At 42.5% G+C, this 15,524-nt stretch overlaps 2 protein-coding genes across 4 annotated transcripts in view; both read right to left on the bottom strand.

The window, feature by feature from the left end:
* Window positions 1-98: 98 nt before the first annotated feature.
* NIT2 (nitrilase family member 2) lies at window positions 99-10,109 on the bottom strand. The gene is made up of 10 exons (XM_077342072.1): window positions 9,985-10,109; window positions 9,079-9,197; window positions 7,332-7,452; window positions 7,070-7,158; window positions 5,687-5,780; window positions 4,490-4,564; window positions 3,127-3,205; window positions 2,097-2,195; window positions 591-646; window positions 99-310 (listed from the first exon to the last, which is right to left on the bottom strand). Exons 1-10 carry the CDS (start codon window positions 10,010-10,012, stop codon window positions 219-221), a joined length of 852 nt encoding a protein of 283 aa, XP_077198187.1. The 5' UTR covers window positions 10,013-10,109; the 3' UTR covers window positions 99-218.
* A 2,501-nt stretch (window positions 10,110-12,610) lies between these two features.
* The window catches only part of TBC1D23 (TBC1 domain family member 23), a 34,384-nt gene continuing 31,470 nt past the window's right edge, over window positions 12,611-15,524 (bottom strand). For all 3 annotated transcript variants that reach the window (XM_077342061.1, XM_077342062.1, XM_077342063.1), the window contains one exon: window positions 12,611-14,613. In XM_077342061.1, coding sequence (XP_077198176.1) covers window positions 14,532-14,613 — 82 coding nt within the window. In that variant the 3' untranslated portion in view covers window positions 12,611-14,531. The remainder of the gene's footprint in view (window positions 14,614-15,524) is intronic.

Raw genomic sequence — 15,524 nt, 5'->3', positions numbered from 1 at the left:
TTGGTGACCCCTGGGGAAAGGGCCGAACGACCCCTTGAGGGCTTGAGACCCCCATGTTGAGAACCACTGCTCTAGATGGTTAAGCAGCAACCAAGATGTTTATAGATTGGGTTTAATTGTTTCTTTTACCAAGGGTACATCATTTCTTTAAAAATCATATCACTGAAGACGAATGCAGGAAAAGGCAAGATGAGTATGGATCCAAGTAACTGCATACATCATGCTGTCTTTGCTTGAACGGTGTAAAGGTCAGAGCGCTTTTGGGACAAAATGGGGATTTGTTGACGAACTTCCGCAAGCTTCTTCAGGTCTGCAACAGTAATGAAGATGTATATGAGTAGCAATTCTCTTCATCAAACTATATCTTTGAGAAGACCAGTAACATCCTTGTGGGTTCGCCTGTCTCTTAATTTCCTCAGCCTGTTGCTGTGTGTATTCAGACTATTAACTTCATGAGGATGACCATTTTCATTTTACGCACAAGGAACTGAGGTTGAGAAACAGAGGTATGACCAACCCTATTCAATGAGGGCATAGCAGAAGAGGAACGTCAACTGCTGAAAGAGCAAAAGACACTTTTGCTGGCTTACCTATATCTGCATATATAACCGTTTCCTCAGTTCCTGCTTTGGCGATGACTTCCCCCCTGAAAAGAAAAACACTATATTAAGGGATGGTTATCCAGAAATGTTTTCTGAAGGATGAGAGGAACTCCTCTCAGCTCCAAACCATGGGTGGTCCTCTTTCCACTCCTATGAACAGACGCTTGAATCAAAATTACCACTGATCTCCTCAAGCCCCCTTTTGTCTTGTCCCTTACATGGTGTCTTTGGACAATAGCAACCATCTCTTGGCTGTCTCAGAGATGTGAGACCTGATCTCTAAAAGTTCCCTTTTGTGATCCTGCTGGCAAATAGGGCACAACTGCTCTAAGGGGGGGGGGGACCTTGAGATTTCTTCTATCTGCCCTGTTCTGTTTGGTCAGTTCTGCTACACTACCTTCCTCTGTGTCTGAAAGCCATATATTTTATAAACCATAATTTCACAGTGAGAGAGCCCTTTTGACAGTTATCACCTAAAACGGGTAGTCAACCTGTGGTCCTCCAGATGTCCATGGACTACAATTCCCATGAGCCCCTGCCAGCGTTTGCTGGCAGGGGCCCATGGGAATTGTAGTCCATGAACATCTGGAGGACCACAGGTTGACTACCCCTGACCTAAAAGACACGGGGGAAAGGCATCTATGGTACCTCCTCATATATTTATATATCCATAAAGTCAGTACTTAAAGATTTTGGGCTGTATCAACAGGGGCATCACATCAAAATCACAACATGCCATAGTCCCATTGTATACGGCACTGGTCAGACCACACCTGGAGAATGGTGTGTAGTTCTGGAGGCCTCACTTCAAGAAGGACGTAGATAAAATTGAAAGGGTACAAAGGAGAGCAACGAAGATGATCTGGGGCCAAGGGACCAAGCCCTATGAAGATAGGTTGAGGGACTTGGGAATGTTCAGCCTGGAGAAAAGGAGGTTGAGAGGGGCCATGATAGCCCTCTTTAAATATTTGAAAGGTTGTCACATGGAGGAGGGCAGGATGCTGTTTCTGTTGGCTGCAGAGGAAAGGACATGCAGTAATGGGTTTAAACTTCAAGTACAACGATATAGGCTAGATATCAGGAAAAAAATTTTCACAGTCAGAGTAGTTCAGCAGTGGAATAGGCTGCCTAAGGAGGTGGTGAACTCCCCCTCACTGGCAGTCTTCAAGCAAAGGTTGGATACACACTTTTCTTGGATGCTTTAGAATGCTTAGGGCTGATGCTGCATTGAGCAGGGGGTTGGACTAGATGGCCTGTATGGCCTCTTCCAACTCTATGATTCTATGATTCCTTTTGAAAGTGCTGGAAAGAAATTCTTGGCTTTTGTGGACTAGGACTGAACAATGGTTGCAGCAACTTTTATATTTTGGGGTCAAAGTATTTTAGATTTTTACTGGGTATGCTATCCTTTTTGTCATTATCTAGCATTCCTAATGTGCCAAGGAAATAATAACAGTGTGAAAGACCTTAATTATAGTCCATTTTGCCACTTACCACGGATTTACTACAGTGCTATGTCCCCAGGCAACATAAGACGCCTTCTCATCCCTAGCAGGAGATGCAGCGGCCACATAGACTTGGTTATCAACAGCTCTGCATTGGAAAAAAAGGGGGGGGGGAGGAAAAGATCACTGCATAAGAGATATATACAGCTGGGGAAGGCTTTTGTCATGGAGCTGCTTTGCTATGCACGTTCCATAGTACAGTTTGCACATGTAAGAATCACCCCCATGTCTCTATATGTGGCTATCAGTGAAGCCCAGAATTTCCGACTGAGCTTGGCAGAATCAGTCCGTAATGCTGAGGTTTATCCTTAGGAACTCCGAGGAAATGCTATCATCCAGTTAAAAAGCTCTAGTTCAGATGGGGCTGAATTAGATATTACGCTTCACTTCCTGACAGGTTAGATGGTAGCAACTGATACATAAGATAATGAACAAGTGAGTTTTAATTTTTTAAAAAATAATAGTTTATGTACAGCATTTCTACACACTCAGAGTGATGATAATGATGATTTATTTAGCTTTTACACCGCCTATCCCCATATGGGCTTGGGGTGGTCCACAACATTAAGTACACACACACACACACACACACACAGACACACTAACATAATGTAATAAAATACAATATTAAACAGTTAAAAATTCAATCCCCACCTCCACCCTCTTGGCTCACTCACTGCTCATCACCTAGATTGGAGAAGGAAAATGAATAAATAAGTAGGAGGGTGCTAAGGAAGAACAGACGGAGGGAGGTCCGTGAAATTTCGAACCACCCTGGTCTCAACCATAGGCCTGGTGGAAGAGTGCTGTTTTATGGGCCCTGCGTAACTCTGATAGCTCCATCAGGGCCTGGATCTCGAAAGACTTATCCCACCAGGATGAGACCAGGTGAATGTCTTTGGGGCCAGGAATCACAGGCAAATTGGTGTTCATGAAGCGGAATGCTCTTTGGGGAACAAGTTACCTAAAACTTAAAGATGAGGTGGGGTGCAGATGTGGGATCTCTGGCTATTTCTTACCGTCCTCTCTGCAGCAGCTCCCAGTGAGCAGGACCTGTGGTCAAATTGAAGGCTCCAGGATACACCAAGAGCAGGCAACCTTGGTACAAAACAAAGGCAGCATTATGATGTCAGAGCTGTCAGAGGAGAAAAGGAGGAAGACATTTCTTGGCACTTTCCTTGAAGCTAAGTGTGGGAAAGGCTTTTGATTAGATGACTCTCAGTGCTCCTAAGCAGGATGTAGCAATGACCACAGATCTCCAGCTTAACTGTTAAGCTACTGGACTTGCTTCATAGAGGCGCCAAGTTCATATTCATGCAGTGATTCTGGCCAATTTGCGGCAGTTACCCGACGAGCATTTTGCATAAATACCCAAAGCTTTATAAACATGTATGGTCATAAAACATGAAGGTGCCTTAAACTGAATCAGATGATTGGTCCATCGAGGTCAGTATGGTCTGATCTCCAGGAAGCAGTTTTTCACATCACTTATTGCCTTGACCATTTAATTGGCTGCCAGGGACTGAACATGGAACCTCCTGCAGGAAAATCAGAGGCTGCCCCCCCCGCCTAATTTATGTACAGCATTAATTCTCTTTGCCTTTTTGTCACTTTTCCATGCATCCTGAGAGGTATAATTTATAAATATGTGCACCCCCTACATTAACCCAACTAGCCTCAATGAGAGGCATCACTTAATTCCTATCGCTGCATTGTTACTGGTACATAGATACATAGTACCAAAAGGACAGAGGCAAAGCCAAGGGAGGATAACTGGAAAATGGCTATTTGAATTTTTTTACTTGCTTTGGCCAAACTTTCCAGTTTTATTGGATAATGGATGTTTTATTGGACAGTATAAGTTGTAGGTATTTCCATCCAATGACTGATCTGGCCAATGACTGATCTGACCTTTGCTAGTAATGACTCTGATGAAACTCAGGTGAATAAGAAGACCTGTCATGGACCATAAATGCTGTGCCGTCCCCCAGATTAAACAGGGAAGAGACAGAGAAGAGACATTAGCTTCATTAAGACCCATGAAGTGAAAAGACTGACAAGAAGGAGCTCTCCTTTGCCCTACAGAAATGATTCAACTTTTAAAAGGAAGCCAATTGGCTCTGAAACAAAATGGGCATCTTGGAAAAGATCTGGTGAACAATGTAAGCGAAATGTCTGATTAGCTGTATGGAACTTCTGGGTTTTTTTGACCAAAGGACTCCAAAATGTCAGTTATGAAGCCGCCCATGTGTAGTTCAGCTTTGGGACTCTCAATGTGGACAATTCCAATACAGTTCTATATGGATTGGCCAGGTTCTCAGTTATGGGGGAATCCCAAGAGGACAGGAAAGCAGACACATTTACTCAGCAAGATATCCTCACCTTTCTGTGCGTAGATCTGAGCAAGCTCAGGAAAGCGGATGTCATAGCAGATCCCAAGTCCTATCTTGCAGTAGGCTGCCACAGAGAAAACAAAAACAAACACATCAAGCCCTGGTAAGCCTGAGCCAGTCAGTCAAGTTTATTTGGTCATTTGACCCAGGGGTAGTCAACCTGTGGTCCTCCAGATGTCCATGGACTACAATTCCCATGAGCCCCTGCCAACGCTGGCAGGGGCTCATGGGAATTGTAGTCCATGGACATCTGGAGGACCACAGGTTGACTACCCCTGATTTGACCCATCTAACGGTAAGGCTGAGTGGAAACATTATAGCCTTGCAGGGCTATAATCTGTTGTATGACACGTACCTAATGCTGCTAAGCAACAAACCTCAATTTTAATCATATGCATGAGGGAACAATTGTGCATCAAGTCACTATGTGTGAAGTTTTTTTTGCATGACAAAAGATGCACTCTTTGCATGACAGAAGATCCACACAAACATGCTATAAACAAAATAATAAAAATCAGTGTCTAACAGAACTGTCAGATTCAATGGCTGACAACTGGGATCATATTTATAATTTGACTACAATTCACAAAAGAAGGGCAATATGAATAAAGCAAGAAAGACAGCATCTAGAGGGAGACAACACTTACATTTAGGACATTTCTATCCTGCTTACAGATAAATGTTTAAAAACGGAATAAAAACAGCAACATCCAAAGGTCTAAAAAGCTACCCTAGCAGTAATTCAACTACAAACGACCACAAAGTTTAGAAAAATAGTAAAATCAGCAGTCAGCAATCAAGAATACAGCAGTTAAAAAATACCACCATGTCTATCAATCAGTTCAACTGTCACCAAAAGTTTATTGAGAACAACAGTTGTTATACACCTCTAGAAAGCCAGAAATGTGCGGGCAATCGAGTTTTCCTGGGCAGGGCATTCTGGAGTCTGACAGCCACAACCACGAAAGTCACCCCCTCCACACATTAACACAATCACATATAGAAGGATACTGGCAGACCTTCTCCGGTCAGGAATACTGGTTGTTTCCCTCTATACTTTTTTCTCATTATTTGCTGAGATTTTAATATGAAATCATTATACCTGATAATATATCTACAACACAACACAACAAGCATACATTCAAAAGTTGATTACTTCCCACTGAAACAAAGACTTTTTACTTACGAGTATCGAATACAGAGAAACTACTGCCAGGACTCAGAGTTTCTGACTCCTGGAACCGGATTTTCCCAGGAACATTAATGTCAAACAAATGAATCTGTTTCCAAAAGAAACCAAGTAACTGCTAGCGAATTATTCAGTATAATTTTACTAACTGACCACTCTTTTCACAGATTACATATGGCTAATGGTATACAATTCTGTGTTAAGTAAACAACTCTTGGGAACATCTTACAGTGTTCAGCTAAAAGTATTTCAACTTCAAATAGCTTTAGGAGGAACACATACTACCTAGGGCTAAAAAATGGAGCAGTGGGAGGCAATATCATTCCGTTATAAACACAAATGAACATACAATAGTCAAGCCAATTAAAATAGGAGTTCCTAACCTTGTCAAACCAGTGGGCACTTCTGGATTTTTGAGAGCAGTAGCTTGCACTACAACTAGGGCTGCCACGAGAGCTGAATATAGTCATTAAAGTCTGGGAGATTCAACACAAAGTTAAGCCCCCAAGCCGTACATCATAAACAAACAAATAAACCATTGCTGGCATTCCATAACTGTCTCTATTGAATGGAGTACCTTTTCAGAGTGCTTACTTATTGGACTATAGTGTACTCTGTAGGGCTGCTGAGAGGACCTTCATGGGGGCCAAGTGGTCAACCCACTCCTCCTCTAGAAACATTTATCCCCCCCGAATATACTGTTGCAATCACCTTAGGGCAGGATGGTGAGCACTCTGGTGGATATATGAACCTGCCTGGTCTGTCAAGGTTTGCATTATCTCTGTCAGCCCTCCAGGGTCTTTGGATGAGGTCTTTCACATGATCTATGGCATGAGTCTTTTAAGTGGAGAGGCCAGGATTGAACCTGGGACCTTGGTCATGCCAAGCAGATGCTCTACTACTGAGTCATGTCCCCTTCCCAATGTGCTGTAGTGACTAGTATGCTGGGTTTGGAACTGTCAAGGTCAGATTAAAATGTTGCATTTTTATTTATTTATTTGAATTTCTAGACTGCCCTCTTTGCTGAAGTGCAATGACTCTTGAAAACCTCTGCCTCAGATATGAAACCCAATGGCTCCGAGTAAGTCACTGTATGTCCCCCTAATATATTTCACAGAACTAAATAAAGCTGTGAGCCAAATGATATTTTTATTCCTTGGTGGAAGCACTAAGTACAATATAACAAATAAATAATTGTGCATCACCAGTACAGTCCCATACTGCAAGTATGTGGTCACCAGATTTCTCTCAGGTATTATACAAATTTCCAGAAGTGATTGCAAGCAAATTTCAGTAAATAGTACTGTTTGTGTCAGGTAGGTAACTGCTGCTATGTCTGAAAATGGAATGCGTTGGAATCCACACACATTAAACATTTACCTTTCTGTGCTTTGCTAACATCGCACCATCAGGACCAAAAGCAGTACAGGTGTTGTATAATTTCCCAGCATCCTCTTCGGGAATAGAACCTTCCATCAAAGAAAAGAACATGTTAGTCAGAAATTCAAATGGCTGCCTTGAGGATCATTTGATTATGAGAGCAAGATAAAAATGCTTTCATGAAATAAATTATATGGTTATTCCACTCTGAAATCTAACACCACAGTCTACCAAAAATCACCCAGGAAGCATAGCAGCTTACCTCCAATCAGGTATATGTTGCATTCCTTTGCAATTTCAGAGAGCTTCTGTGTGGACTCACCAGGGATTTTTTCTGCATACTCTGAAAAATATTGTGCGCCGTAAGGAGAATTGAAGCACTCCTAACATCGGAAACAAAAGAGAAACCCTTGTGTCAGTCAATTTCTTCCTGAAATCCAACAATCAATTTATGAGCCTTCGGGGAGGGCGGTATATAAATCTAAATAAATAAAATAAAAAAAATAAATTTGCCTGCTTTTAGTAATCTGGAATCAATTCCATTTTGACCAGAGATAAATTCAAAGAGAGGAGGTTGCACAGAATTTCAGAATTTAATTTGGTAGAACAGGGAATAGCTTGTTGCTGAGTCCATTAAGGTAGGATACAGGGGAACAACTGGGGAGCCCCTGAGGAGCTCTCAAGAAGCCCCAGGGAGCTCTGGCTGGGAATCCGTACTGTAGATGCTCAGAGGAATGATAGAATGAACCAGTACCTTTAATATCAAGTATCTGGATATGGAAAGCAGAAATCATATGAGTGATGCTGCATTGGCACGGATAATAAAGAACACCAGAGGTCCTATATTCCCAAGAGAAAACATCACCCAACTTAACACACATTCCGCATGGTTTACCAAGAACTTTGTCCTGTTGAGTCACATAAAAGGAAGCAGGAGGTTAATGGCCAGCTCTGAAGGTTAATGGCCAACTCAGGTAAGAGAGACAATACAACTGGAAAGATATCAGTGCAATGATCCGTCAACATGCTTCTTCTGCAAAGTGGCAGACCTTACATTTCAATGTAATCATTTATATGAACAACAGTTTGGAGCAAACCAAAAAGATATACTTTCTCAAGGATGAATAACCATTAGCCTGAAGATAACGGTCCCCATTGCAACCATTTCATTAACTAAATTTGGCCTGAAAGCAATTTCTTTTGCTGTTCATTAACAGCTAGAGAAAACAACATTTAGTGTGAAAAACTGGGACATGATCTAGACTCTCATCGGTGGTATTACCTGTGGATTGGCCATTTGGCACATTAATATGTAAAACAGATATTACAATAGTAGTTGATGTGGTTTGGGTAGCAACATTTTTGTCTCCCTTCAGACCTCCAAAAGCAAAGAAATGTAGGGCTGTATATGTTAATGCCACTATTCAATAACAAGGTTTCTTTCAGGGACATTTTGATCTGCACTATAATCCATCTGGGGGTAGGTGTCTACAATAAGAAGTGCAGAGTTCTACATATGGTCACAAAAATGAGAAGCATGCATACTGGATGGGAGATACAGTTCTGGGTAGCAGTGTATATGAATGAGATCTTGGGGTACTTATGGACTGTAAGCTAAATATGAGCAGTGTGATGCGGCAAAAAGATGGCAAATGCAGTCTTGGGCTGTATCAACAGAGGCATCACATCAAAATCACATCAAAACATGTCATAGTCCCACTGCATACCACATTGGTCAGACTGCGCTTGGGAGTACCGTATGCAGTTTTGGAGGCCTCACTTCCAAAACGATGTGGCCTAATTTGTGTAAAGGAAATTGTGCTAAGCATCTGTGCTAGGAATATGTTTACAAATCTGACACAACTGTAGCTCAATTATCACAAAGCATGTTGTTGGAAATTAACAGATCCAGAGAGAAAAGCTGAAACAAAAACATGACTTAATCACAACCAACAAGCTTTTATAGGTTTGTGGAACAAAGAATTGAAGAAAATGTCATGAACACTCACTGGCAGAACGACAAGTTTTGCTCCTTGTGCAGTTGCAGTCTTTACAAGCCCAGCAGCTCGGTCCAGGTTGTCTCTTTTGGCAGCAGCTACTTGAAGTTGGATAAGTGCTATACGGAAGTCTTAAAACAAGAAAAAGCAAACAATGAGCTCCAAAAGCCTAACAGAATGGTGGCCCTGCACAGCAGGCCAAACCGACAGCAAGTGGAAGCCATCCAAGGCTAGTGCTGAGAGGAAAGGCTATGCCAGAATAGCACTGGGGGGATGTTGCAAGAAACTTGTGAATTGAGGCTATGGGTCGAGGAATGAAGGGAGTTGTGTCATAGTTATATGTTAGTTAGCCATATGGACTAAATAGGTGACTAAATAGGGAAAACTATCTTCCTCAGGGCACAGCAGATAATTCAGGCAGTGCCACTGTAACAGATTCCCTACGAGCAACTTCCCAGTCTAGACAGGAGGCTCTTCACAGTACTTTGCAGCCTGCTTTCCCATACCTATGAGCAATGTTTAGGCAATATAAAATATAATGAGGCGGCAATGCCATCTCCCATCGCTTTCTAGAACAAGATTACAATTAGCAGTGAGTAAACAGACTCAGTGAAACTTGTTACAAACGTGGCATTTTGACAGGGTCGCACAATTCTACATGATGGCAAGAATTAAAGCCACACATTATTCCGAGGGCGCATTCAGAAGGCTGTTTTCCCAAACCTCAGACTGGATCACATGAAAACTTTTCACCAAGAGAACAGGGCAGGGCGGACTTTCACCAGCTCCTTCTTCATTCTGCCCCGGGCTGCCTTTTGGACTGCAATTCGGGGTGCTGGTGAAAAAGTTTTTTTTCCACTGAGGGGGGTTTACCAAGCAATCCAAGTCCACCCCCACCCACCCCGGAAAGACACTCACTGGCCATGACTCCCTTCAGCAGCTGCATAACACGTAGAAACTCAAGCGCCCCGATTCTACAGACCAGCAAGGGAAGGGGCGGGGCGCATGCGCATTGGTATTGTGAAGGGCTGCTGGGAAAAGTAGTTCTTCCGAACAGAAAAGTAAATGTATGCCTATTTACTCACAGAGGGGAGAGGAAGGACTGAAGGAGAATAATATGCCTGTGCGTGTGAGTGGGGTCTTTGCGTGTGTCCCTTTTCTGGCGAAGGTTTCTGTGCTTTTAAGGCTAGACCAAAACAAACGGGAGAGGTCCTCGACAGCGGAAGGGGCTTTTAAACATTTCTTATTGTTTTGTTTTTAACACGGGTGCACATCCAATCCTAGCTTGAATAGAATGGACACCCTCGTCCACATTCATTTTCCTGTACAGGAAACTAAAGGGCCTGGAAATTCATCAAGGATTTGTAGTTGTGAATTTCCTGCATTCTGCGGGGGTTGGACTAGATGACCTCGAGTAGCTCTCCGATTGTATAATTCCAAGATCCACAACGCCCCCCAGCAACCGGCGGAGAGATAGTCGGGACTCTCTGGCGCTCGTCAGCTTCTCCGGCACTGACACCCAAGGGTGTGTTTTTTTTCTCCAAAAAACGGACGGGGCGTGGAGTCGCGATAGGCTATAAGAATTTAGGAAGCGACTCGCTTCCCCGACCAGACTCTCAGCCGGCCTGTCCCCGGCCCAGCCCTCTAAGTGTAAAATCCCAAACAGTGTAATAAGAAAAGGTATTCCATGGCTTCTGGCGCTCCCCCCTCCCCCCAAAGGCAGGAGCCAGTATCAAACCTAGAGACTTAACCATTTAGTGTCAGCTGAACCTCATCAGAAAGGAGAAGGTATGGTGGATTGCACCTTTAAAAATAGGCCCGTGCTAAAGGGCATGAGCACAAAGGCTCTTGGTCTCGGCAGGTCACTGGGGCCAGCTGTTGCACACAGTGAGCAGAATAAGAGCCACCACAACTGGCGGCAAAGAGTGACACCTGTTACTTGGAAACCTGGAGCAGTAATGCCATAGAGCAGGGGTAGTCAAACTGCGGCCCTCCAGATGTCCATGGACTACAATTCCCAGGAGCCCCTGCCAGCGAATGCTGGCAGGGGCTCTTGGGAATTGTAGTCCATGGATATCTGGAGGGCCGCAGTTTGACTACCCCTGGTCAAGACCACCACATGTTGGGCACGCTTCTACTGATTGTTCTGGAATGCTTTGCATGGACCAGCCCAGGATTCTAGAACTTCTTTAACAGCCTTGTGATGGACCCAGCACATGAAGGAGGTCACGTTTCCCTTGGCCACTCAAAGATGTGGTTATCCATCCACGACTTTAGAAAGCATCACTGCAGAAAAATGGTGTTGCTAATTATCACCTGGGCACTAATCTGCTTTTTTAGGCAGTGATCGATAAAGCAGTACCTCCTCCTTGGATACTTCATCTGCTCTGGATGCTTTTCAGTCTGGCTTGAGGATGCATTAGGGGAGGGAGATACCCCGTTGGCATCAAGAGAATTGAGCAAATGTAGCTTTCAATTGTCGTAATATTTTAAAACTTATTGAATTTACATTGCTATTTGTGTATTCTATTTTATGTAATTTTACCTTTATTGTAATCCACCCAAGCCTCTGAGGAGGGCAGAGAATACATGCAACTATAAACAAACCTGTCTAAATATAGGCAAAACATTATGACTATTTGTTGCCTTCTACTGGATTTATCCGCTGCCTTTAATACAGTGGACCATACCCTCTTGTTTGAGGTGTTTAGATGCAGTAGGTGGTACTGGAATGAACACTGAACTTGCTCAGTTTATTCTTCATAGACTGGACTAAAGGGGTTACCACTGAAGACCAATTGTCATCATTGTGGGACCTATCCTGTGGGGTTCCACATGGGTGCAGTGCTACCTGCCATGCTTTTCAATCTCTACTAGCGCCCTACCTGTCTCCTGAACACCTGGCCACAGTAATCCATGCGACAGTCACCTCCAGAACAGATTTCTGTAACATGCCAGGCCTGCCTTTGGGCTTGATCCAGAAATTACAGCTGGTCCAAAATGCAGCTGCTAGGGCCCTAACTGGAACACCTTGGAGGGCCCATATCAAGCTGGTGATGAGGCAGCTTCATTGGTTAACAGTTGCATTCTGGATCCAGTTCAAGGTTTTGTTTTTGATCTGTAAGGCCATACGCTGTCTGGGCCTGACATATCTGAGGGATCGCCTGTTGCCCTATGCCCCCCACAGGGTCTTACGTTCTGCGGGTGCAAATGTTTTGGTCATTCCCCACCCCAGGGAAGTACAACTTGCCTTGACCAGGGCCAGGGCCTTTTTGGCCCAGGACCTTTTTACACCTAGAGCTGTAAAGAATGGGCGGTATAAAAATTCAAATAAATATTTAATGTGCTCCTTTTTACTACAGGATGCTGCTTTACACGGCAAGAGTTTGTTTTGATCTTACAGTATGGAATGTTTGTGCATATGTAAGAATCATTATCTATTATACCTAAATACCTGCACAAGGTACAAAAAACCCTCCACCCTGTTTGAAGTGCTGTAAATGGTTTTTTTTAATATTCAGAAATAAGAGTCAAATCAAACATCTTTTATCAGAAGGACCTGTGTTCAAATAGTATCCCATTTATTTACAACTGCAGTTTATAAACAGTAACACAAACATCTTTACATTAACATTATGAAAAAAATCTCATTGCTGAAGTAGGCACAAGTTGGAGGCTCTTCAGGAGATTTTATTTTTCTTCAAAAGGAAAACAAAAAGTAACACGACAGCTGGAGAGGAGGGCAGGACTAAATACAGTAGCATTGGCAGAGGTGCAGTTCATGCATTTAATGTTCAAATAGTTTTCATTCTAATTTAGATAGTTTTAAAAGTAGGGGAGTTAGTTTCAGAAGTAAGGTGCCTTGATTATTATTGAGAATATAACTTAAGGGAGCTGATAGTTATAAAGGTCAGCTTCATTTATGGTACAGAACTATTACTTTATGACCTGCAACTGTCGAGATGTTACATAGCATATCAGATCCCCCCCCCCCCCCCAGGGATTACACTTTTTCACGACAACACATAAAAATTGCTCCAGGATCCCAAGTTCCTCTTAAACCAAAGATACATATTTGGGTCAATGCTGCTGCATTCAGATGCCTTACCTTTACTGAAGTAAACTGAAAATGTGGACAAACTCAGCTGGTTGCTTGGTTCACACTGCGCTACTCGCATGGCGAACTGCAGTTCTAAGCCAATTCCATGATGTATGAGTGCAGGAATGTAGCTTAGCTGGAGTTAGTTTAAATCCTGACTGAGGATCCTGGTTTGCATGGAAAGGGGAGATCCATTTTAAGAAGCCCTGTTTTTGATGGGACTTAACTACTCCCCCTGCATTCATGCATCGCAGATAACCACAGTTTTTAACACTGATTCTCTGTGCAAGAAGGGTGGAGTAAACTGCATGCACAAGCTTGGAAGTAAGCAAAGTTCGTGCCCATTTTTACTTAATCACAATGAAGCTAGACATCTGAATGCTGTATGAGTGAAAGCTATGGACCCGTAGCAAAATATTTAAATTCCTTAACGCTGAAGATATTCTGTAAGCACACACACATGCACTCAATCTTCATGTCTTGAAAGGGTTAAAATCATTTGTCACACCTAGATGATGACAGATGTGCAGTGTCCAATAATATTTCAGCCTGTGTCACACCAGTTCAGAACAAAGAAACCCCAAAGGACTACATTTACATGTGTCACGGCGTCTACTGCCTAGATCCCATCTCATGGAAGATGCCACTCGTGGGTTTCCACAGCCATACTGACCATGGTGCAGGGAAATGTTAGTTTCTATAGTGGTAATAACCACTGCCTGTGAGCTCTTCATTACTATACATATTGTAGCTTGGTATTTAAAATTTAGGAACTGTTCAATCTTTATTTAACCTGATGATAATGCACAGAAGGTGTTAAAAAAACCTCACAGAGTATCTTCCGCCACAGTTAGACAGAATACAAATTTCTTTTGATTAGTGCCTAATTTTTTTCTAGGAAAAAAATATAAATTTTATGAAGCTCTAGTTTCTGTCCTTATATATTGACCCAGCAGATCAAACTGAACTTTCAGTGCATGAGGATTTAAGAACATTTGCCACTTTGCAATTTGCAAAGCCAGTTAAGAGCTCAGGAATTCCAAATGCTTTCCCATACCTCAAAGTGCTCTACAGCCTTAATACAATTTTTCAAATTCCTTTTCTTCAGAAGCAGGTCAACTCTTCTAAAACTACTTTTAAAATAGCTGATCTTTATAATAAGCAGCATTAAAGAAAAATTTTAACAGTCAAAAATGGTTTAATTTATCCGTATCTTAAGGGGGCTATTTGGCTCACCCATCAGTAAACTGAAGTGACATCTTCTGTTAGCATTCAGCTGAGAAAACAGTCATTTTAGGTCAGAGAATAATTTTCCTAGTAATAATTTTCTTTTGGGGAAAAATCCCATGGAAAATGGATTCTCTTATTAGCTTTCTAGTGCATCAAGAACTTTCATAATCTGTTGCTTTATGGCTTTGGTAGCATCACCAGCATTTGGAATCAGGTACCTTAAGGAAAGAAAAAGCAAAGATCAATTGTTAATATACTACTGCCAATTCAGACTCCATCAGTGTGTAAAGCTCAGATATTTTGTTTGTCCCAGGGTGTATCACTGAAACTTGCTTGTTATTGCCTACTCACCATGCTTGAGTCACGGAGCTGAACAATCTACAATACAATTTTGAGCAAAATTATTCCCTTCTGGGTCCACTAAAGTCAACTTGGCCCTTTATTCATTTTTTAATTTATTTATATACCGCCCTCCCTGGAGGCTCAGGGTGGTTTGCTGGTCTTTCCCCACAAATCTATCAATAAATTAAATAGCACCAGATCTCTGGACACTGCTACATTCCCTTCACTGAGAAAATTGCCCATTTCCTTTTTTTAGGAGGGCTACAGAGATGGTGAGGGGTTTGGAGAGCAAGTCGTATGAGGAAAGGTTGAGGGAGCTTTGTCTGTTTGGGCTGGAAGTAAGACTAAGAGGTGATATGATAATTATCTTCAAATATGAAGGGCTGTCATATAGAAGATGGGGCAGAATTGTTTTCTGTTGTCCCTGAGGGGTGGGCCAGAACCAATGGGTTGAAATTAATGCAAAAGAATTTTCAACTAAACATCTGGAAGACGTTCCTGACAGTTAGAGCGGTTCCTCAGTGGAACAGGCTTTTTGGGGAGGAGGTGAGTTTGCTGAGTTTATGTTTCATGTTAATTTACTGCTCACATGTTACCTATAAACATCCAGAGTAAGATCCTGACAGTTAGAGTGGCTTCTTAGTGGAACAGGCTTCCTTGGGAGATGGTGGGTTCTCCTTCTTTGAAAGTTCTTAAACAGAGGCTAGTCATCTGGCAGAAATGCTGATTTTATGAACTTAGGCAGATTGTGAGCTGGTGGGCAGGAAGAGATGTGCCAGCATTTGTC

Source organism: Paroedura picta, chromosome 6, assembly GCF_049243985.1.
Source record: "Paroedura picta isolate Pp20150507F chromosome 6, Ppicta_v3.0, whole genome shotgun sequence".
NCBI classification, from domain to species: Eukaryota; Metazoa; Chordata; class Lepidosauria; order Squamata; family Gekkonidae; genus Paroedura; species Paroedura picta.
This window is presented reverse-complemented; position numbering and strand designations above follow the sequence as displayed.

Excerpts from the sequence above, each read along its gene's own strand:
- NIT2 (XM_077342072.1), bottom strand. The coding sequence starts at position 10,012 with ATGCAGCTGCTGAAGGGAGTCATGGCCA. Across the intron at positions 7,159-7,331 it reads CAACATATACCTGATTGGAG|GTTCTATTCCCGAAGAGGAT; the intron begins GTAAGCTGCTAT and ends CTTTGATGGAAG. Across the intron at positions 5,781-7,069 it reads TGTTAGCAAAGCACAGAAAG|ATTCATTTGTTTGACATTAA; the intron begins GTAAATGTTTAA and ends TTTTGGAAACAG.